The sequence below is a fragment of the Macaca thibetana genome, chromosome 6, assembly GCF_024542745.1.
Source record: "Macaca thibetana thibetana isolate TM-01 chromosome 6, ASM2454274v1, whole genome shotgun sequence".
In the NCBI taxonomy this organism is placed as follows: domain Eukaryota; kingdom Metazoa; phylum Chordata; class Mammalia; order Primates; family Cercopithecidae; genus Macaca; species Macaca thibetana.
In genome coordinates, this window is record NC_065583.1 from 138173587 (window position 1) to 138197232 (window position 23646).

Sequence of the window (23646 nt, forward strand, 5' to 3'; positions counted from 1 at the left end):
AACCTCCAAATCAAGCATTTTATTTTTGTTCTCAGAATCTGGGCATCTGTGGGTTCTTAAGGGTGACTAATTCAATTTAACTAAGAGAGAAATACCTCACATAAATCTAAGGTTAGTGTAATAGTAACAGTACTACCCTTAATAGCTTTTTGCTAGGTAGAAAAAGATATTAATCCTATGTACTTAGGAAAGAGAGGGTCCATTAAAGAAACACTTTCTCTCAGTATTTGAGAGGCCCCTACTGGCCTATTCATGAAAAAAAGCTTAAAGGATTCTCTTCCAATACTGACTGGGCTGCATATGGGGAAGTAGATGAGATTAGTGAAGATGGTGACCTCTTGGGTTAAAGGTTGAAGTGTTTGCTAAGTAACAAGTTGCCCTTTCTCCTATTAGTAACCCAGGATCACTAACCCACGGCCACAGTACCTGTTTACTACCAAGTAAACGTTCTCAAAACATTATGAGATTTATGCATGGACTTTTTTTTTTTTAGCTCATCAGCTATTGTTAGCGTTAGGGTATTTTACGTGTGGCCCAAGACAATTCTTCTTCTTCCAATGTGGCGCAGGGAAGCCAAAAGGTTGGAGTCTAGACTTTGACATCAGACCTAGTTATACCTTTGCCTTAGACTCTGGCAACACTAAACAACCATGTTCCCCCTCTCCTCCTCTTTTACCCACCTAGTCACTGAGTACCATCAGTTACTAATTCAAAATGTCTCGTTTCTTCTATTTCTTTCCCACAACACTAGCCAGGCCCTCATTATTTACCAGGTCAGATTTTTGTAGCCTCCTCAGTGGTCTCTATGCCTCCGTTCTATTTTTCCTCAAAACCTCCTCATTTTACTTCTCTGCCTAGAATTCTCCCATGATTCCCAAGTATAAAATGGATTGTAAACTTCTCAGATATAATTGGAACCCTCTACCATCTAGCCATACAAATCCTGTTTAACCTCATTTGTCAATCCTACCCCAGAGAAGAGAAGAGAAAAGCTATCAGTGACCAAGAAAATAAAACAAGATTCTGAGATGCTTTATATATGATATTCAGTCTTCACAACTCTGTGAAGTGGAAATTATTATCCCCATATGTTGATGACTAAAACATACATGGCATCTAGAAAGAACTGAGAAAATCATTACAAGATTTAAAGTCAGCTTACTAATAGCTTCTCTTTAAGTAACAGTAATGTCATTCAAAATAGCATTTTTACTATTTACATCACTTTAATAATGGTAATAGAACATACACTAAACACTCAGTAAAATCATTTTAATTGACCATCAATATCTGAGAGAAAAAAACATATTTCCAAGCCACTGTCAGTGATTGAACTGATGTATTTACTATGTCCTATTATTCATAGGATAAAATGTATTCATTAGGACTATAGAATAGCAGTTTTAATTGCTACCTCCAAATGAAATGAAACAAAAAGTGGCACTAAATCCTTCTAAATCTCAATCTCCTCAACTGTAAAATGGGGATAATAATAGTGTCTACACCTCATAGGTCAGGCTTAAACCAGAATCTACGCATATAAAACAGTGATGCACATGGTAGAGGTGCAAGAAATGATAGATACTATTTTGTTTTCAAATTAAAATTCAAAGTTCTTTTAATTGGAAGAGTTTTAATTTTTCAATTTTTGTAAATGTCAACTATTATAGTAATTCCAGTTGCTATATATTTCATATTAAGTTACACCAAGATATGATACATGATTGCATTATGTCTTATGAAGGTGACAAGGTGTCATAGTTCTTCATGTGAATAGCAAGTTTTAACTTTCCTTCCCCTAAAATAAATATTACAAAATGACTTCACAAACCTTTCATAACTGTATTCCCAGTAAATCACATTCAGTAACATTATAATGGAGAATAAGAGTATGTGTAAATGAAAAAGTGAAGAACAATACCAGAAGAAGTAGTATTCTGATCACTGGAAAGGCTGACAGCTGAATCGGCAGTAGGAAACACATGGGTTTTCTGACCAGAATAATTTTCTGTTATTGAAAATTCAGGTTCTGAAGTCTCCTTTTTGTCACTTTGATCTTCTTCATCCATATGTGTCAAAAAACGCACTAATCCAGAGTATATATTACAATTAAAATAAAATAGTAGAGAAAAAAAGATCACATGGAAAAGACAATTGCTAATACTTCCAACTAGCAACATAGATATTAGAAGTTTACCACATATTATGCTAATAGCTTTCTACTGTATAATGAATTTAATAAAAAATTTGAAGTTAAAGCTCTCCCACAGTAAATAAACCATAAAATTTATTATCAACTTCATTAAACGTGGCAGACTGAGCTGAAGTACACAGGCCTATGCCCTTCCATAAAAACACAGACACGCTAAATTACAAAAAAAAATATATTCAATATACAACCAATCTTTCTAAACAGAGAAATCCCCTGGTGCCAGAAAAGAAAAAGGAACTCAAAGCTGGAGCAATAAGTGGGCAATGATGCTAGGATAGTCTACTGAGGAATAGAAGATGTGGTTTCTGCAGACTGCAATGAGGGAAAAACTGAGCTACCTTCATTTATCTTAGAGCATTGAAGGACAGCTTTGTCCATAAAATAGGAATAAGAAAATCTCTCCCCTGGTGAAACAGCAAATAAGTTTTCTATCTGCATGGATAGTAGCTGAGAGAAAAATAAAAGTCAACTTTGAGAAATCAAAATCCCTGACTTGCCACAAGCATGAACAGGGTCTGAATTTCTACCATCAATACAGTACAGCAACCCCAAGTGAAGAAATGTATACTAAAATTTGTTCCAATTTTTTCCTACATTGTTCAATGATAGCAAAAAGCAAATGCAAAACCACTCCAAAGACAAATACATATAATCTAGCAGAACTTCTACTAATGATAAGCCCATGATAAAAAATTACAAATCACACAAAGGAACAACCAATCATGAAAGAGAGTCAGTATGCAGATTCAATAATTGATAATGTGTGCACATATGAAATACAACAATCAGAAAAGGTTAGTCATAAAACATGACTAAAATTATTAAACAAAGCATAGGAACAGCAATAAAAAAAAACAGGACAGGACATCCAAAGAGCAGATAGATCTGAAAAAGAAATAAATACAACTTCTAGATATTAAATATAGCCACCAAAATTAAAATCATAACGAATAGCTAAAACAGCAAAGACATAGCAAAGAAGAGAATTAGTAAACTAAAAGACAGATCTGAGGAAATCATCCTGAGTGCACCACTGATAAAGGGAGGAAATTATGCAGAAGAGGTTAAAAGAGATGAGGCGGCCAGGCGTGGTGGCTCACACCTGTAATCCCAGCATTTTGGGAGGCCGAGGTGGGCGGATCACCTGAGGTCAGGAGTTCGAGACTGGCCTGACCAAAATGGAGAAACCCTGTCTCTACAAATACAAAAAATTTGCCAGGGGTGGTGGCACATGCCCGTAATCGCAGCTACTCAGAAGGCTGAGGCAGGAGAACCACTTGAACCCGCGAGGTGGGGGTTGCGGTGAGCTGAGATCACGTCATTGCACTCCAGCCTAGACAACAAGAGCGAAACTCTGTCTCATTTAAAAAAAAAAAAAAAAAAAAGATATAAGTAACAGAGTGAGAAGGTCCAACACACCTCTAACAGGTGTTTTAGAAAGAAAAGAAAAAATGGGGGGGAAGCAGTACTTCAAAATATTATCGGTGAAAAGTACCCAAAGTTAAATCTTAATACTAAAGAATCATTCCTACTCCAATAGAAGGTAAATAAAAGAAATATGGCTGGGCCTGGTGGCTCACACCTGTAATCCCAGCACTTTAGGAGGCCAAGGCAGGTGGATCACAAGATCAGGAGATTGAGACCATCCTGGCTAACACGGGGAAACTCCGTGTCTACTAAAAATACAAAAAATTAGCCAGGCATGGTGGCAGGCGCCTGTAGTCCCAGCTACTCGGGAGGCCGAGGCAGAGTTTTGCTTGAACCCGGGAGGCAGAGGCTGCAGTGAGCCAAGATCGTGCCACTGCACTCTGACAGAGTGAGACTCCATCTCAAAAAACAAACAAAAAAAAGAAGTGGATGCAAGAAGCAACTGTGGGCAACAACAGCAGAGAAGAGAAAATATCAGAGAGCATCTCAGGCAATAAAAGGTGTCATGAAACTTGTTTTGGTTTTCTACATTTGTTGCCTACATATTTACATTATTTAAATCAGAAATTTTAAAATGAAGTAATTGTTGGCAAAGAAAATGACAAATGTGGAGAAATCCTAGCTAAGCACTGACTTAAAAAATAAAAGGCAAGGGGAACTAAACGGGAGGGTTAAAAACAGAGTAGATCTACAAATATTTGAAAACAGTATCAGACGCTGGGTTGGTGGCTCACACCTATAATCCCAACACTTTGGGAGGCCGAGACGGGCGGATCACAAGGTCAAGAGATTGAGATCATCCTGGCCAACATGGTGAAGCCCCATCTCTACTGAAAATAGAAAAAATTAGCCAGGCGTGGTGGTGTGCACCTGTAGTCCCAGCTACTCGGGAGGCTGAGGCAGGAAAATTGCTTGAACCTGGGAGGCGGTGGTTGTAGTGAGCTGAGATCACACCACTGCACTCTCCAACCTGGGCCACAGTGCGAGACTCTCAAAAACAAACAAACAAACAAAAAACAGTATCAGAGAAGATGGAGGGAACAAATCAGTGCTAAAAAGGTCTAAAGTCCTTATATTGTTTGGGAGGTAGATATATTCACCTTAATTTAAAAAGAAAAAAATTTTAAGAGATGGTGTCTCACTATGTTGTCCAGGTTGGAGTGCAGTGGCTATTCATAGGTGTGATGATAGCATACTACAATCTTTAATTCTTGGGCTCAAGTGATCCTCCCACCTCAGCCTCCCAAATAGCTGGGACTACAGGTATGCACCACCATGTCCAACTTCACCTTAAACTTTAACTCAACTATGAATGTTAAAAATTCAAGAATAACCACTAAAAATTAAAAATGAAATGTATAATTTCTGAACCAATACAGTAGGAAAGAGAGAATATAGAAAACTCAATCCAATAAAAGGCAAAAAAGAGGAACAAAAAGTAAAGGAAAAAAAGGGCACAAAAAAACCCATGAAATAAGATATTAGAAATAAGCACAAATATATCAGTAAATACAATAAATGAATACTGATTATGCTTGCTGGTTAAAAAAGACTGTCTAATTATTTAAAGGAATGACATCTAGGTAGATGCTGGACACAACTACAACATAATCAAACAGCCTGAAAGTAAAGGGATATCCAATTTACAAGAAATACAGAGGAGAAAACGACACATTAAATGACATCACAGAGACTCAATTAGCAAAATTCAGTCTCTGAAAAACACTTCAGAACAAATATCTTGTTTCTTCAACAAAGAAAACTTCAAGGAAGAAAAAGGAGAGAAGGAACCCAGAAGTAAAGAGACTTACAAGCCATCAACCAATGGCCACATACAGATCTTACCTGGGTTCCAACTGTAATAATTAAAAAGCTTTTTTTTTTTTTTTTTTTTTTTTTTTTGAGACGGAGTCTCGCTCTGTCGCCCAGGCTGGAGTGCAGTGGCATGATCTTGGCTCACTGCAACCTCCGCCTCCTGGGCTTCAAGCAATTCTCCTGCCTCAGCCTCCTGAGTAGCTGGGACTATAGGCGCCCACCACCACACCAGGCTAATTTTTGTATTTTTAGTAGAGACAGGGTTTCACCATATTGGCCAGGCTGGTTTTAAATTCCTGATCTTGTGATCCGCCTGCCTCAGCCTCCCAAAGTGCTGGGATTACAGGTGTGAGAAACCACACCCGGCCTAAAAAGCTATTTTTTGAAACAAGACAATTGGCAACATTTGAACCCTGATTAGATATATAAGTATATTAAGAATTTTTTAAAGGAGTGTCAATATTATTGTGCTTATGTTTTAAAAATGGACCTGATCTTTTAGAGATACATATAAAATATTTATACATAAAATAACGTGCTGTCTGGGTTTCACTTCAAAATAATCAAGAAAAAGGTGGGAAGAGTGGGTGGGTGTGGGTAGGTGTTTAGGTAAAAAATGGATTGGCCATGAGTTGATAATGATTAAAGTTTGTTGTTAAGTATATGAAAGTTAATTGTATGATTCTGTCTTCTATTAAAATAGCATAGAAATTTTACATAAAATTTTTAAAAAAAAACATATCAAAAAGTTATACCAGAACACAGGGGTAGTAATGTTCATATTAAACAAAATCGACTATAAGTCAAAAAGGATTATTGGGAATAATTACTTAGTGATAAAAGAGACAAAATCCAACAAGAAATATAACAATCCTGAACTATTTTCACCTTATAGCCTTAAGATGAATATAACAGATTTACAAGGATAAATAATTCCATAATCATTATGGGTAATTTTTAATGCAACCTTCTGAGAAATTAATGGATCAAGCTGACTAAAGAATCAGAAAAAATATAAAAAATCTGGACAATACAATTTAGAAGCTTGACCAAAGGGAGATATATACACATACAATACATACAACCAACAGCAAATGTTTGGTCTCTTCAGATAAATGTGGAACATAACATAAAAACTGACTATCCTCAGCCATAAGAGAAATTTTAACAAATTTCTAAGAATTGATATCATCATACACATCAGCTAATCAAAATACAATGAAAATGGAAATCGACCACAAAAACATAGCTCTATATATTAGAATCCTTAATATTTAGAAGCTAAAAACTCCTTTTACAAGCTAAAGAAATCATAATGTGAACTACAAACTATGTAGACCTGAACAACACCAGATGATGATAAGTAGGTCCATGCAGGAACATATTCAGCCTCAATTACACATATTAGAAAACAAGAAAAAATAAAGTTAGAAAAAAGCCAACAAGTTAATCCCCCCAAAATAGAATAATAAAGATTAACGAAAAAGGAAACTGAGAAACAAACAGAATTAACAAACACTGGTTTTTGAAAAGACTGACAAGACTGAATGAGAAGAGAACACAGGTATAAACTACACACACAGTAGAAAGTAAAAACAAATTCATTCTTTCAATAAAAAATGAAAAAACTTAATACCTCACCACTGCCTGGCCATTTTACCAGAACCTCAAATTCCAGCTCAGCTGATGATCACAGACAAACAGCAACCTCAGCACAAAGTTCTGTGCAAATCCTCAGCACTATGAGGCCAATGGCTTGGAATCCACAAAAACTGAGCTCCAGGCCACACTTGCCCCATGGTATGAAATCCAGAGGAGGTTACTGCCTTCTCCAAAAAAAAAAGGCTTTGAGGTGGAAGCTAATCACATTACAAAAAAAAAAATCCTTATCTAAAAATTGGGAAGCTGATGACTTAAGCTCATATATGAAAACTATTCCTACTTCTGGCACTCCACAAAGCAATGTTTATTCTTTCAGTCAACTAAAGCAAGACTTCAGCCAGTCCCTGTCAGCCCCTACAAACCTTCTTCAGAAATGCTAATGGTTTTTGAGGCTAATGTTTTTTTGAATTCAGGGCCAGAAGAGAATTCAATGTGATCCACTGGTCCAATCTGTAGAAAAAACACACAAGACAAAACAATGGTAATACTTTGATAATTTCAAAATAACAAACAAGTTTATGTAAGTTTTAAACACTTGGATTAATGTAAAAGTAAAAGAAATGGGATTAAATCCAATATAAGCTAAATGGTAGGGATCAATAAAGCAGAGGAAATTTTTACTTATTTGTAGCTTAACTGAGTTATAAACTTTTAAGAGGCTCAGGAAAATTGTATCATAAAATTTTAGAATGAAGAAGAACCTTAATTACCATCTAGACAAACTCATATTAAAAAGGAGAGAACAAAGCCCAGAGAGATTCAATGACTTTTTTAGTGGCATGACATGGTCAATCCAGGTCTTCAAGACTACTTACTAGAGTATCCCTGGGCCTCTTCCAGGACTCTAAGCTGTTTTCTTAGGCAAGTGAAGATGTTTGTATTTATGTGTACATTATAACAATGTGAGAGTATTTTTAAAAAATATACCAAACCTGCTGGGTCCAGTGGCTCACATCTGTAATCCCAGCACTTTGGGAGGGTGAAGCAGGCAGATCACTCGAGGTCAGGAGTTTGAGACCAGCCTAGCCAACATGGCAAAACCCCGTCTCTACTAAAAATACAAAAATTAGGTGGACATGGTGGCAGGTGCCTGTAATCCCAGCTACTCAGGAGGCTAAGGCAGGAGAATTGCTTCAACCTGGGAGGCAGAGGTTGCAGTGAGCCAAGATTGCGCCACTGCACTCCAGCCTGGATGACACAGTGAGACTCCATCTCAAAAATAAATTAAATAAATAAATAAATAGTGTGTGTGTGTGTGTGTGTGTGTGTATACAAAATTAACATTATTTCCTTCAAAGTGGTCATTTTAGAAGACTAAATACCCTCTTTTTCCCTGGGAGATATGTTCCAAGACCCCCAGCGGATGCCTGAAACGGTGGGTAGTACCGAACCTTATTTATAGCTGTCCCTTAGTATCCATGAGGGATTGGCTCCTGACGTCAAAATCCACAGACACTCAAGTCCCTTATATAAAATGGTGCAGTATTTGCATATAACCTATACATATTCTCCCATATACTTTAAATAATCTCTAGATTACTTACAATATCTAATACAATGTAAATGTTAAATATTAATAGTTGTTATGACATATTGTTTAGGAATGACAAGAAAAAACTCTGTACATATTCAGTACAGCTGCAACCATCCTTTTTGTTTTTATTAAATATTTTCAATCCACACTTGGTTGAACTGTCAGATGCAGAACCCATGGATATAGAGCGCCGACTGTATACTATGTTTTTTCCTATGCATACATACCTATGATAAAGCTTACTTCATCAATTAGGCACAGTAAGAGATTAATAATTGCTAAGAATAAGATTGAATGATTATAACAATATACTGTAAACAAAGTTATGTGAATGTGATTTCTTTCAGTCTCTCAAAACATCTTCTTATACTGTACAAAGGGTAACAGAAACCTCAGAAAACAAAACTGCAAATAAGAGGGGACTACTGTACTTAGGGGCTTTGAGAAAATGCTTTTGGAACTCTTCCTTTGAAATTGTCTCCCAACCTTGTGCCACAATTATAAATAACTGTTCTAGTGGTGAATCTTTAGTATGTAAATGTGATTTTATTAGTGCCAGAATCAAAACTAAGATAGCAAAGACAACCATTAAACAAATATTTATTAAATGCCCACCCTGTGTAGCAAAAGACATTGTCCCTACCTTCAAGTCTTAAAAGACTTGAGAGAGGAGCCCTATTTTTGAGAGCCTTTTCAAAACGCCATGCCATGCCATCTCCACCTCCCCAACAGATTCAGCAGGGATAGAATGTATACTCTGAAAAAGCATCTGAGTGATCTTGACATGCACAGGAGTCCATTAAACATTAAGATATGTGGAAATTCCCTCCTGCAACTCCTGCTTTGGCTGGCTTTCTCCTGAGTCTCTTATGACTTCAGACTGTTCTCAAGTCTTGTGGAATCCTCATCCTTACAAGGTAGTGTTTCTACAAGATTCTTTGCCCTCTTCTTTTCTCCTCTATGTGCTCTCCCTGAGGACTGCCTATGCTATCATGATTTGAACTTCCTCCTAACTGATTACTGAACTTCCTCCTAACTGATTACTCCAAAATCTGTAACTTCAGCCCAGTTGTAGCTCCTCAGCTGCTTCTGAGGAACTGCCTACTTATCTCATAGCACCTCAAATTTGTCATGTCCCTGATAGAAATCATTGTGCCTCCCTCCCCCAACACACACATCACACACACACACACACACACACACACACACACACACACACCCCTCTTCCACTTCCTTAGTTTGGAAAATGGCTCCACCATTCACCCAGGCTGGAATTTGGACACCACTGTGAATCTCTGTTGTCTTCTTCACCTTCCCACAGCTTATCAATCTCTAAGTCCTATTAATGCCTTCCCTCCATTCTTACCGCTCAAATTCAGGCACATTGTTATTTCCTGCCATAGATATTTAGTGGATCTCAAACACTTATCAGTGGACCTGATATAGAGCTAGCAGCATAAGAATCATTTGTGAAGCTTGTTAATAACACAGATTCCTGGGCTCTAACCAGACCTACTTAAAATCAGAATTTCAGGGAAATGGGGCCCAGGAATTTGCATTCTTAACAAGTTTCCTAGATGATTCTAATGGGCAGTCAGATGTGGAACCACTGTAACCCATGTGGTCTCCTTGTTCCCAGACTTATCCTTTCCAGTCTACCCTTCACATTACTGTCTGCATATCTGATAATCTCCCTTCACTGTTTAAAATACTTCAGTGGTTTCCCACTACCTGCTTATAGGATAAAATCCCAATGGCTTGACATGGTAAATGCTTTCTGTTCCTCCTTGCCTCCCCTCTCCTACCTCTACTGCCAAATGTCTTAAAGTCCAATCCCACTAACTTCTACCTCTAAGTAATGCTCATACAGCTCCCCAAACACTCTATGCCATTTGGTACCTTTCTCCTTTGCTCACAATATTTTGCCAGTCTTTCCTTAATTAGCTGATGAATACCAATTCATTACCAGCTCAAGTCACCTCTACAAAGCCTTCTTTGATGCCACAGCATACCAGGCATATCTATGTGCCTCATTAGACCCAGTATGTATGTATTTATTGGTATATACATCTATCTTCTTTTATTAGATTTTACACTCCTTAAGAGTAGGTACTATGCCTTATTTATCTTTCTATTCCTGGAATTTAGCACAGGGCCTAATATGCAGTAGATGCTCAATAAATGTTTGTTGAAGGAATTAATGATTCATGAACTCTTCTGAGAGTGAGCAAACCAGGATCAAGACTAGATTTGGGCCGAGCGCGGTGGCTCAAGCCTGTAATCCCAGCACTTTGGGAGGCCAAGACGGGCGGATCACGAGGTCAGGAGATCGAGACCATCCTGGCTAACACGGTGAAACCCCGTCTCTACTAAAAAAAAATACAAAAAACTAGACGGGCCAAGTGGCGGGTGCCTGTAGTCCCAGCTACTCCGGAGGCTGAGGCAGGAGAATGGCGTAAACCCGGGAGGCGGAGCTTGCAGTGAGCCGAGATCCGGCCACTGCACTCCAGCCTGGGCGACAGAGCAAGACTCCGTCTCAAAAAAAAAAAAAAAAAAAAAAAAAAAAAGACTAGATTTGGGTATAAATCAAGTATCTGGCTGTAGATAATGAATACTAAACTAGCTCAGAAGGCAATTGCAAAAGAGATTCTTTGAAGTAAAGAGTTCCAACAACTGCTTTGATGCTGAACATTTATTTGGATGTGAAGATCTAAATCTGGGTTTTAAAAAAAAACAGAAAGCAGGCCAGGTGCAATGGCTCACATCTGTAATCCCAGTACTTTGGGAGGCTGAGGTGGGAGGATCATTTGGAGTTAGAGACTGGCCTGGGTAACATGGTGAGACCCCAAATCTACTCCCCAAAAAGAGGAAAACAACCAAATAAGCATCATAATATCATTACTTAGTATTAATATTTTTACTTAGTCGTAGTCCTGCCTCATATCCTTTCAGTATAGTTTCACATATGCTTAATCTTAATTTTTTTTTATTATTATTATACTTTAAGTTCTAGGGTACATGTGCATAACGTGCAGGTTTGTTACATATGTATACTTGTGCCATGGTGCTGTGCTGCACCCATCAACTCGTCAGCACCTATCAACTCGTCAGCACCTATCAACTCGTCATTTACATCAGGTATAACTCCCAATGCAATCCCTTCCCCCTCCCCCTTCCCCCCCCCCCATGATAGGCCCCAGTGTGTGATGTTTCCCTTCCCGAGTCCAAGTGATCTCATTGTTCAGTTCCCACCTATGAGTGAGAACATGCGGTGTTTGGTTTTCTGTTCTTGCAATAGTTTGCTAAGAATGATGGTTTCCAGCTGCATCCATGTCCCTACAAAGGACACGAACTCATCCTTTTTTATGGCTGCATAGTATTCCATGGTGTATATGTGCCACATTTTCTTAATTCAGTCTGTCACTGATGGACATCTGGGTTGATTCCAAGTCTTTGCTATTGTGAATAGTGCCGCAATAAACATACGTGTCCATGTGTCTTTATAGCAGCATAATTTATAATCCTTTGGGTATATACCCAGTAATGGGATGGCTGGGTCATATGGTACTTCTAGTTCTAGATCCTTGAGGAATCGCCATACTGTTTTCCATAATGGTTGAACTAGTTTACAATCCCACCAACAATGTAAAAGTGTTCCTATTTCTCCACATCCTCTCCAGTACCTGTTGTTTCCTGACTTTTTAATGATCGCCATTCTAACTGGTGTGAGATGGTATCTCATTGTGGTTTTGATTTGCATTTCTCTGATGGCCAGTGATGATGAGCATTTTTTCATGTGTCTGTTGGCTGTATGAATGTCTTCTTTTGAGAAATGTCTGTTCATATCCTTTGCCCACTTTTTGATGGGGTTGTTTGTTTTTTTCTTTTAATTTGTTTGAGTTCTTTGTAGGTTCTTGATATTAGCCCTTTGTCAGATGAGTAGATTGCAAAAATTTTCTCCCGTTCTGTAGGTTGCCTGTTCACTCTGATGGCAGTTTCTTTTGCTGTGCAGAAGCTCTTTAGTTTAATGAGATCCCATTTGTCAATTTTGGCTTTTGCTGCCGTTGCTTTTGGTGTTTTAGACATGAAGTCTTTGCCCATGCCTATGTCCTGAATGGTACTACCTAGGTTTTCCTCTAGGGTTTTTATGGTATTAGGTCTAACATTTAAGTCTCTAATCCATCTTGAATTAATTTTCGTATAAGGAGTAAGGAAAGGATCCAGTTTCAGCTTTCTACTTATGGCTAGCCAATTTTCCCAGCACCATTTATTAAATAGGGAATCCTTTCCCCATTTCTTGTTTCTCTCAGGTTTGTCAAAGATCAGATGGCTGTAGATGTGTGGTATTATTTCTGAGGACTCGGTTCTGTTCCATTGGTCTATATCTCTGTTTTGGTACCAGTACCATGCTGTTTTGGTTACTGTAGCCTTGTAGTATAGTTTGAAGTCAGGTAGCGTGATGCCTCCAGCTTTGTTCTTTTGACTTAGGATTGTCTTGGAGATGCGGGCTCTTTTTTGGTTCCATATGAACTTTAAAGCAGTTTTTTTCCAATTCTGTGAAGAAACTCATTGGTAGCTTGATGGGGATGGCATTGAATCTATAAATAACCTTGGGCAGTATGGCCATTTTCACGATATTGATTCTTCCTATCCATGAGCATGGTATGTTCTTCCATTTGTTTGTGTCCTCTTTGATTTCACTGAGCAGTGGTTTGTAGTTCTCCTTGAAGAGGTCCTTTACATCCCTTGTAAGTTGGATTCCTAGGTATTTTATTCTCTTTGAAGCAATTGTGAATGGAAGTTCATTCCTGATTTGGCTCTCTGTTTGTCTGTTACTGGTGTATAAGAATGCTTGTGATTTTTGCACATTAATTTTGTATCCTGAGACTTTGCTGAAGTTGCTTATCAGCTTAAGGAGATTTTGGGCTGAGACAATGGGGTTTTCTAAATATACAATCATGTCATCTGCAAAGAGGGACAATTTGACTTCTTCTTTTCCTAACTGAATACCCTTGATTTCTTTCTCTTGCCTGATTGCCCTAGCCAGAACTTCCAACACTATGTTGAATAGGAGTGGTGAGAGAGGGCATCCCTGTCTTGTGCCAGTTTTCAAAGGGAATTTTTCCAGTTTTTGCCCATTCAAGTATGATATTGGCTGTGGGTTTGTCATAAATAGCTCTTATGATTTTGAGGTACGTTCCATCAATACCGAATTTATTGAGCGTTTTTAGCATGAAGGGCTGTTGAATTTTGTCAAAAGCCTTTTCTGCATCTATTGAGATAATCATGTGGTTCTTGTCTTTGGTTCTGTTTATATGCTGGATTATGTTTATTGATTTGCGAATGTTGAACCAGCCTTGCGTCCCAGGGATGAAGCCCACTTGATCATGGTGGATAAGCTTTTTGATGTGCTGCTGAATCCGGTTTGCCAGTATTTTATTGAGGATTTTTGCATCGATGTTCATCAGGGATATTGGTCTAAAATTCTGTTTTTTTGTTGTGTCTCTGCCAGGCTTTGGTATCAGGATGATGTTGGCCTCATAAAATGAGTTAGGGAGGATTCCCTCTTTTTCTATTGATTGGAATAGTTTCAGAAGGAATGGTACCAGCTCCTCCTTGTACCTCTGGTAGAATTCAGCTGTGAATCCATCTGGTCCTGGACTTTTTTTGGTTGGTAGGCTATTAATTATTGCCTCAATTTCAGAGCCTGCTATTGGTCTATTCAGGGATTCAACTCCTTCCTGGTTTAGTCTTGGAAGAGTGTAAGTGTCCAGGAAATTATCCATTTCTTCTAGATTTTCTAGTTTATTTGCGTAGAGGTGTTTATAGTATTCTCTGATGGTAGTTTGTATTTCTGTGGGGTCGGTGGTGATATCCCCTTTATCATTTTTTATTGCGTCTATTTGATTCTTCTCTCTTTTCTTCTTTATTAGTCTTGCTAGCGGTCTGTCAATTTTGTTGATCTTTTCAAAAAACCAACTCCTGGATTCATTGATTTTTTGGAGGGTTTTTTGTGTCTCTATCTCCTTCAGTTCTGCTCTGATCTTAGTTATTTCTTGCCTTCTGCTACCTTTTGAATGCGTTTGCTCTTGCTTCTCTAGTTCTTTTAACTGTGATGTTAGAGTGTCAATTTTAGATTTTTCCTGCTTTCTCTTGTGGGCATTTAGTGCTATAAATTTCCCTCTACACACTGCTTTAAATGTGTCCCAGAGATTCTGGTATGTTGTATCTTTGTTCTCATTGGTTTCAAAGAACATCTTTATTTCTGCCTTCATTTCGTTATGTACCCAGTAGTCATTCAGGAGCAGGTTGTTCAGTTTCCATGTAGTTGAGCGGTTTTGATTGAGTTTCTTAGTCCTGAGTTCTAGGTTGATTGCACTGTGGTTGGTCTGAGAGACAGTTTGTTATAATTTCTGTTCTTGTACATTTGCTGAGGAGTGCTTTACTTCCAATTATGTGGTCAATTTTGGAATAAGTGCGATGTGGTGCTGAGAAGAATGTATATTTTGTTGATTTGGGGTGGAGAGTTCTATAGATGTCTATTAGGTCTGCTTGCTGCAGAGATGAGTTCAATTCCTGGATATCCTTGTTAACTTTCTGTCTCGTTGATCTGTCTAATGTTGACAGTGGAGTGTTGAAGTCTCCCCATTATTATTGTATGGGAGTCTAAGTCTCTTTGTAAGTCTCTAAGGACTTGCTTTATGAATCTGGGTGCTCCTGTATTGGGTGCATATATATTTAGGATAGTTAGCTCTTCCTGTTGAATTGATCCTTTTACCATTATGTAATGGCCTTCTTTGTCTCTTTTGATCTTTGATGGTTTAAAGTCTGTTTTATCAGAGACTAGGATTGCAACCCCTGCTTTTTTTTGTTTTCCATTTGCTTGGTAAATCTTCCTCCATCCCTTTATTTTGAGCCTATGTATGTCTCTGCATGTGAGATGGGTCTCCTCAATACAGCAGACTGATGGATCTTGACTCTTTATCCAGTTTGCCAGTCTGTGTCTTTTAATTGGCGCATTTAGTCCATTTACATTTAAGGTTAATATTGTTATGTGTGAACTTGATCCTGCCATTATGATATTAACTGGTTATTTTGTTCGTTAGTTGATGCGGTTTCTTCCTAGCCTAAATGGTCTTTACATTTTGGCATGTTTTTGCAATGGCTGGTACCGGTTGTTCCTTTCCATGTTTAGTGCTTCCTTCAGGGTCTCTTGTAAGGCAGGCCTAGTGGTGACAAAATCTCTAAGCATTTGCTTATCTGTAAAGGATTTTATTTCTCCTTCACTTATGAAACTTAGTTTGGCTGGATATGAAATTCTGGGTTGAAAATTCTTTTCTTTAAGAATGTTGAATATTGGCCCCCACTCTCTTCTGGCTTGCAGAGTTTCTGCCGAGAGATCTGCTGTTAGTCTGATGGGCTTCCCTTTGTGGGTAACCCGACCTTTCTCTCTGGCTGCCCTGAAGATTTTTTCCTTCATTTCAACTTTGGTGAATCTGGCAATTATGTGTCTTGGAGTTGCTCTTCTCGAGGAGTATCTTTGTGGCGTTCTCTGTATTTCCTGAATTTGAATGTTGGCCTGCCCTACTAGGTTGGGGAAGTTCTCCTGGATGATATCCTGAAGAGTGTTTTCCAACTTGGTTCCATTTTCCCCCTCACTTTCAGGCACCCCAATCAGACGTAGATTTGGTCTTTTTACATAATCCCATACTTCTTGCAGGCTTTGTTCATTTCTTTTTCTTCTTTTTTCTTTTGGTTTCTCTTCTCGCTTCATTTCGTTCATTTGATCCTCAATCGCTGATACTCTTTCTTCCAGTTGATCGAGTCGGTTACTGAAGCTTGTGCATTTGTCACGTATTTCTCGTGTCATGGTTTTCATCTCTTTCATTTCGTTTATGACCTTCTCTGCATTAATTACTCTAGCCATCAATTCTTCCACTTTTTTTTCAAGATTTTTAGTTTCTCTGCGCTGGGTACGTAATTCCTCCTTTAGCTCTGAGAAGTTTGATGGACTGAAGCCTTCTTCTCTCATCTCGTCAAAGTCATTCTCCATCAAGCTTTGATCCGTTGCTGGTGATGAGCTGCGCTCCTTTGCCAGGGGAGACGCGCTCTTATTTTTTGAATTTCCAGCTTTTCTGCCCTGCTTTTTCCCCATCTTTGTGGTTTTATCTGCCTCTGGTCTTTGATGATGATGGTGACGTACTGATGGGGTTTTGGTGTAGGTGTCCTTCCTGTTTGATAGTTTTCCTTCTAACAGTCAGGGCCCTCAGCTATAGGTCTGTTGGAGATTGCTTGAGGTCCACCTCAGACCCTGTTTGCCTGGGTGTCAGCAGCAGAGGCTGAAGATAGAATATTGCTGAACAGCGAGTGTACCTGTCTGATTCTTGCTTTGGAGGCTTCCTCTCAGGGGTGTACTCCACCCTGTGAGGTGTGGGGTGTCAGACTGCCCTAGTGGGGGATGTCTCCCAGTTAGGCTACTCAGGGGTCAGGGACCCACTTGAGCAGGCAGTCTGTCCCTTCTCAGATCTAACCTCTGTGTTGGGAGATCCACTGCTCTCTTCAAAGCTGTCAGACAGAGTCGTTTGCGTCTGCAGAGGTTTCTGCTGCTTTTGTTGTTTACTGCGCCCTGTCCCCAGAGGTGGTGTCTACAGAGATAGGCAGGTTTCCTTGAGCTGCTGTGAGCTCCACCCAGTTTGAGCTTCCCAGCGGCTTTGTTTACCTACTTAAGCCTCAGCAATGGCGGGCGCCCCTCCCCTAGCCTTGCTGCTGCCTTTGGTTAGATCGCAGACTGCTGTGCTAGCAATGAGGGAGGCTCCGTGGGCGTGGGACCCTCCCGGCCAGGTGTGGGATATAATCTCCTGGTGTGCCTGTTTGCTTAAAGCGCAGTATTGGGGTGGGAGTTACCCGATTTTCCAGGTGTTGTGTGTCTCAGTTCCCCTGGCTAGGAAAAGGGATTCCCTTTCCCCTTGCGCTTCCCAGGTGAGGCGATGCCTCGCCCTGCTTCAGCTCTCGCTGGTCGGGCTGCAGCAGCTGACCAGCACCGATTGTCTGGCACTCCCTAGTGAGATGAACCCAGTACCTCAGTTGAAAATGCAGAAATCACCGGTCTTCTGTGTCGCTCGCGCTGGGAGTTGGAGACTGGAGCTGTTCCTATTTGGCCATCTTGCTCCGCCCCCCTTCATCTTAATTTTTAAATGTGTTAAACGTTTGGATTAAAGGTGTACTATAAACCTAATAAATACATTTTTTAAATGTCAACACACTAGCAAACTGGAATATTTGTAAGGTAAGTCAATAACGGAATTCTTATCCTGCAGACTATTTTGCATTTCCCAATATTAGACTTTAAGACATTTAACTTTTTTTTTTTTTTTTTTTTTTTAGAGGCAGGGCCTTGCTCTGACACCAAGGCTACAGTGCAGTGGCACAATGATAGCTTACTGCAGCCTTGAACTCCTGGGCTCAAGTGATCCTCCCACCTCAGCCTCCCAAGTAGCTAGGACTAAAGGTGCACACCACCATGCCTGACTTATTATTATTTTTATGGAGATGAGGTCTCGCTATGTTGCCTGGGCTGATCTCAAACTCTTGGCCTCAAGTACCCAACCATGGTCTCATTTAACCAATTATTTGTAACATAATATTTGTTCTCTAATCCTTTTGATATAAATTGTTCTTCCTTTAAAAAAAAAAGGACAAAATGTGCAAAATAATTTTTGAGACTTCCTATTTTATTTAACTGTCATTATATATAAACATTAATTTATTTTGTATGTCTACCTTTTAAAGATATAGAAAACTAGGCTGGTATGGTGGCTCACATCTATAATCCCAGCACTTTCGAAGGCCAAGGCAAGATTGCTTGAGGCCAAGAATTCGAGGCTAGTTTGAGCAACATAGGGAGAACTCTTCTCCACAAAAAAATATTAAAAACTTAGCTGGGAGTGGTGGTATACACCTATAGTCCCAGGTACTCAAGAGGCTGAGATGGGAGGATTGCTTGAACCTGGGAGATCGAGGCTGCAGTGAGTCATGATCGCATCACTGCACTCCAGCCTGGATAACAGAGCAAGACTATGACTCAAGAATAAAAAGAAAAAAAGATATGAAAAATTTCTAAGGAACTGACTACTAACTCTCTTACACAAAATATTTAAAAGAAACTCACAAAAACTCCAAATAGAAGGACAATAATATTTGTAAAAGTATAAAAATCTTTCAGAAGAAAATGATAATTATAAGCGGGGTTCCTTTAAAATCACATTCTAGTTTTGTAATTCACATATTTCTTTTCTTGATAGGAAGCATGGGTTTACTTCATTTTTGTGTGGGAGGACTCTAGAAAAAGCTTTATTTAGAGCAGATCAGCTGAATAGCCCTATATCTACAGAAGAAACTAAATTTATACTTTAAAATGTCCCAACAAACAAAACTTTAAGCATCTTCAGTGAAGATGGCTTCACTGAATTCTACCAAACATTTAAGGAAGAAATAGCACCAATCCTATAAAAAATTTTCCAAAATATAGAAGAGAGGGTAATATTTTCCAACTCATTTTATGATAATAGCCTTATACATGGGTTTACTTCTTAAAGGTAATGGTTCTCAGTTGAGGGTGATTTTGGCTCCCAGGGAACATTTGGCATTATCTGGAGACATTTTTGACTGTTACAACTAGGGAGCAGTGCCACTGGAAACCAGTGGGTAAACACCAGGGATGCTGCCAAATATCCTACAACACATGGCACAGTCCCCCACAACAAAGAATTATCTGGCTCAAATGTCGATAGTGCTGAGGTTGACAAACTCTAGCTTAAAGAAAATAAATTTCTCATCATTTTGAAAAATCAAGTATCCAAAGGTATATCACACTACAAATCTAATAATTCAGTTGCAAACAAAAAACTAAAAATAAAGGCAGTCTACCTTATCACAATGTAGATCTAGCATTTCAGGTTTGGGGAAATCCTGCTCTATGTTTTCAGCAATGTTCTGTATTGCTAGCAACTGCTTGTCAATTTTCTGAAGCTTAGCAGTAAGATGCTCTAGTCGGTGAGCTGCAAAGCTTGGTGCAGGGCAAGCTGCAGAGACACCTTGCAGCCGTTTCCACAACAGATAATCTTCCGCAGAGTCTGACTTCGTGCTCTGTCCTTTGAATCGGAACTCTGGTTTTGGCAGATCTAAATATTAATGAGAGTAAAAGCAGAATTGATTATAATTAAAGAAGAGGTATTACTGATGATCTCATTTTTTGATGACTTCATTTTAAACCAACACAACACTACTTTCCAAATCAGTTTTAATTAAATACACCTAAAAATTCCTTTTCAGCTTCTTGACTTCTGGGATAAGAATACATAAATTACTACAACAAAGTTCCACACACAAGGAAAGTCTGAATATTACTTTCATTCCTTGCTACAAACATATACTTCATCAAAAAGCAAATTTAATATTTTTAATGACTTTTTCAAATTCTACTTGAAAACCAAAAACATCACACATTAAAAGCTGGCCCCAATATTGGCTATTACTGACTTTATATGGGATCTCAGGCAAATGTTAAACCTCCTAAAACCAAAATCAAAGCCAATGACTCTTCTTCTTCTTAAATTCAGTTGATTCTTCTCCCAAATTTGCAACACCTCCTTTTTTTTTTTTTTTTAAGAGCCTCGCTCTGTCACCCAGGCTGGTCTCGAACTCCTGGGCTCAAGCAATCCTCCCACCTCAGTCTCAGGAAGTGCTGGATTACAGGCGTGAGCCCCTGCACCTGGTCTGCACCACCTTTTTTAAATGCACTCTTCTTCTGATGTCTGGGTCTCCTCCTGCCTGTATTGCTCATACTTCTTCTGCTGCCATCCATTCCTTTTACCCGTCAGTACTTCCTGGGCTGCCAGCCTGAACTCACTTCTCTACTCACTCTTCCCACTTTCTCTGAGTTATGTCATTGATGAAAGATGACTCCCAAATCCATATGGCAGTCTTTTTTAGCTCCAGCTCTTCATATCCTGAACATATCAGTTAGGTTGTCCCATAAGCACATAAAAATGAATTCATTGCTTCTGCCCCTCCAAATTGCTCCCTCTTCCTTGTTCCGCAGCTCAGCAAACAGCACCACCATTCAGTTTCCCAAACCAGAGACCAGAAAGTCACTCGAGGCTCCTTTCTTTCTCTTAGATCCAAAGTGACAAGTACTGATGATTCAACCTGCTAAATGCCTACATTCTTAATACCACTACTTGGCTGAAGTTTTCACAATAAATAGACCCCAAATCATATCGTTATCTGTAATTTATCTCTATCCTATCTAGTCCATCTTCCACACCAGGTCCAGAGAGATCTTTTAAAAACAGAAATCACGTTCCTTTTCTGTCCAAAACTCTTCAGTGTGTCTCCAATGCCTTCACCTTAAAAGTCCAAATGCCTCCATATGACAGACAATGGCACACATAATCTTTCCATTGTCTACCTCTCCAGCTGAAATTCATCTCTTGCTATTTCTTTAAACAAACAAACAAAATACTACTCAGTTTGACTCCAGGCATAATGAACTTTAATTTTCTTTTCTTTTCTTTGAGACATGGTCTCGCTCTAGCACCCAGGCTGGAGTACAGTGATGAGATCTTGGTTTATTGCAACCTCTGCCTCCTGGACTCAAGCGATCCTCCTGCCTCAGCCTCTCGAGTAACTGGGACTACAGGTGTGTGCCACAACACCTGGCTAATTTTTCTATTTCTTGTAGAGACAGGGTCTCGCTATGTTGCCAAGGCCGGTCTCAAACTCCTGAGCTCAAGCAATCCACCCACCTTAGCCTCCCAAAGTGCTGGGATTATAGGCATGAGCCACCACACCCAGCCCAACTTAAATTTTCTCAAACTAAAAAAGTTCCATTAACTTACTGCAAAATCTGTTCTGTCTGTCTGAAGGCCCATTCTCTCACTAAAACCTACTTTCCTTTAAGATTCCATTTAGGTGTCTCTCCTCCAAATAGCCCCAATCATCCCCCGAGATGGATTCCATGCTGTCTTACCCAAGAATCTCATTCATCCCGTCACTGCAGAACTTACCAAGCAGTATCATAATCATCTCTTTATATGTCTGTCTTTCCTTCCCCCTGTAGGCATGCCCGCAGACTGAGAGCCTGGTGTTTCTCTCTTCTTTAGCCCTGGTATATGGTCTTTAACTTCATGTTTATTGAATGAAGAGTCAGTCAAATGAAGATTATGATGCCTGCCCTACCTAACTTATGCGTTTTGTGAAGATCAAATTATGTGGCAAAGTACTTTGAAAAAATGTGAACTACTAAAAAAATATAAATAGTGCTTATTATATTTCAGTCCCAGTCTAAGTTGAACCTTCCCATGATAAGACAATAGTAAATGGCAACATTGGCAATGGCAGTTATATAGTATTTCCCTACCTGTTCTGGCCCTACCCTTTTTAGCTTGACTCTCACAGTACTTTACATCTATCTATCCCTGTTTCTTAGCAGCCTGAAGCATCAGCTTTAGTGACTCTCAGGAAAGAATGTGATGCATACAAACTTACAAGTGGAAAATACAGCAAAAGAGAAGTACACGCTCAAAACCCAGAACGTCCTCAATATATAATGAAACTAGCTTCCCTTTCTCTGGAGAACCTGTTCCGCTTCCACTGACTCATAGAGAAATCACCCATCCAAGAATGTTAAACACTGAGTTCCACTGACCCTGCAATGCTCTTTCTAGGCCCAGCAAAACTCTGCTTGCTATTATTGATGATATTCCTAGTAGGAGATGACTCCCAAAATAAGATGCTACTGTCATTCAAAAAATAATGAGCAGGTCTCACTAAAACAGAAATTTATTGTTTGTTTAGCTTTTTGTTGTATGCATCTAGTGACCTTGTCCCTCCCTTCTCCTCACCTTTTCCTGTAATGTAAATCCCAGTCAACTCTAATGTGTGACTATATTCTGAGTTTCTAAAGCATATTATGGGCCAGGCGCGGTGGCTCACACCTGTAATCTCAGCACTTTGGGAGGCTGAGGTGGGTGGATCATGAGGTCAGGAGTTCAAGACCAGCCTGACCAACATGGCAAAACCTTACCTCTACTAAAAATATAAAAACTAGTTGAGTGTAGTGGCACATGCCTGTAGTACCAGCTATTCGGGAGGCTGAGGCATGAGAGTCACTTGAACCTGGGAGGCAGAGGTTGCAGTGAGCCGAGATTGTACCACTGCACTCCAGCCTGGGTGACACAGTGAGACTCTATCTCAAAAAATAATAATAATAATAATAAAGTATATTATGTAAAACGACAGAATTTAATTTCAAAATATAAAACTTTTCCTTTTAAAGTTCTTCTCTGTAATTAGAGTACCAGGGTCCACTGATAAATTTTTGCAACCAGGCCTTCTCCCCCTGTAAGGAACCTCCAAAAGGTTGATTATAAACCCAGTCTCATTGATAAATGAAATTAATCTGTAGCTTATAGTCATTTGAAATGCTGGCCTAAGATACTCAGGGGTCACAGAGAGAAAAGTCTACTTCCTGTCTGCCAGAACTTCAAAAGTTGATTGGCATGAAAATGAAGGGAAATTAACAGAGTACCTAAGCAGCCACAAACACTTGGCTAGATGTACTTCATGACAACCCTCTGAGGTGTGTCCTACAGACATACAAGTGAGGATCAAAGAAAGTTAATTGATTTGTAAAACGTATCTAAGCTATTAAGTGACAGAGCTGGGATTCAAATCCAGGTCTGTTCTATTTGAATCTAAAAGCCAGGCTCTGCTCACTTTCCCACATACTTCCCCCGTCTGAAACATTGCTAGCTTCATACATCCTCCATTCACCACCCATACACCTTAGCAGCCCCATGACAGGAGAGAGAAGATGAAGGCTTTAAAATCTGAAATGCTGGTACTTGTTTGTATATGCAGCTGTAATACACATGCCCTAACACATCCTAACCCATCCCTTCCTTGCTCCTCATGTCTCCTGAGTGCCCACTGT

At 39.2% G+C, this 23646-nt stretch overlaps 1 protein-coding gene across 6 annotated transcripts in view; it reads right to left on the reverse strand.

The window, feature by feature from the left end:
* Nucleotides 1-23646, reverse strand: part of CPLANE1 (ciliogenesis and planar polarity effector complex subunit 1) — a 163189-nt gene that overhangs the window by 33689 nt on the left and 105854 nt on the right. For all 6 annotated transcript variants that reach the window (XM_050794494.1, XM_050794493.1, XM_050794492.1 and 3 more), the window contains 3 exons: nt 19578-19831; nt 7480-7567; nt 1922-2086 (listed from right to left, as the gene is read on the reverse strand). In XM_050794494.1, coding sequence (XP_050650451.1) covers nt 1922-2086; nt 7480-7567; nt 19578-19831 — 507 coding nt within the window. The remainder of the gene's footprint in view (nt 1-1921; nt 2087-7479; nt 7568-19577; nt 19832-23646) is intronic.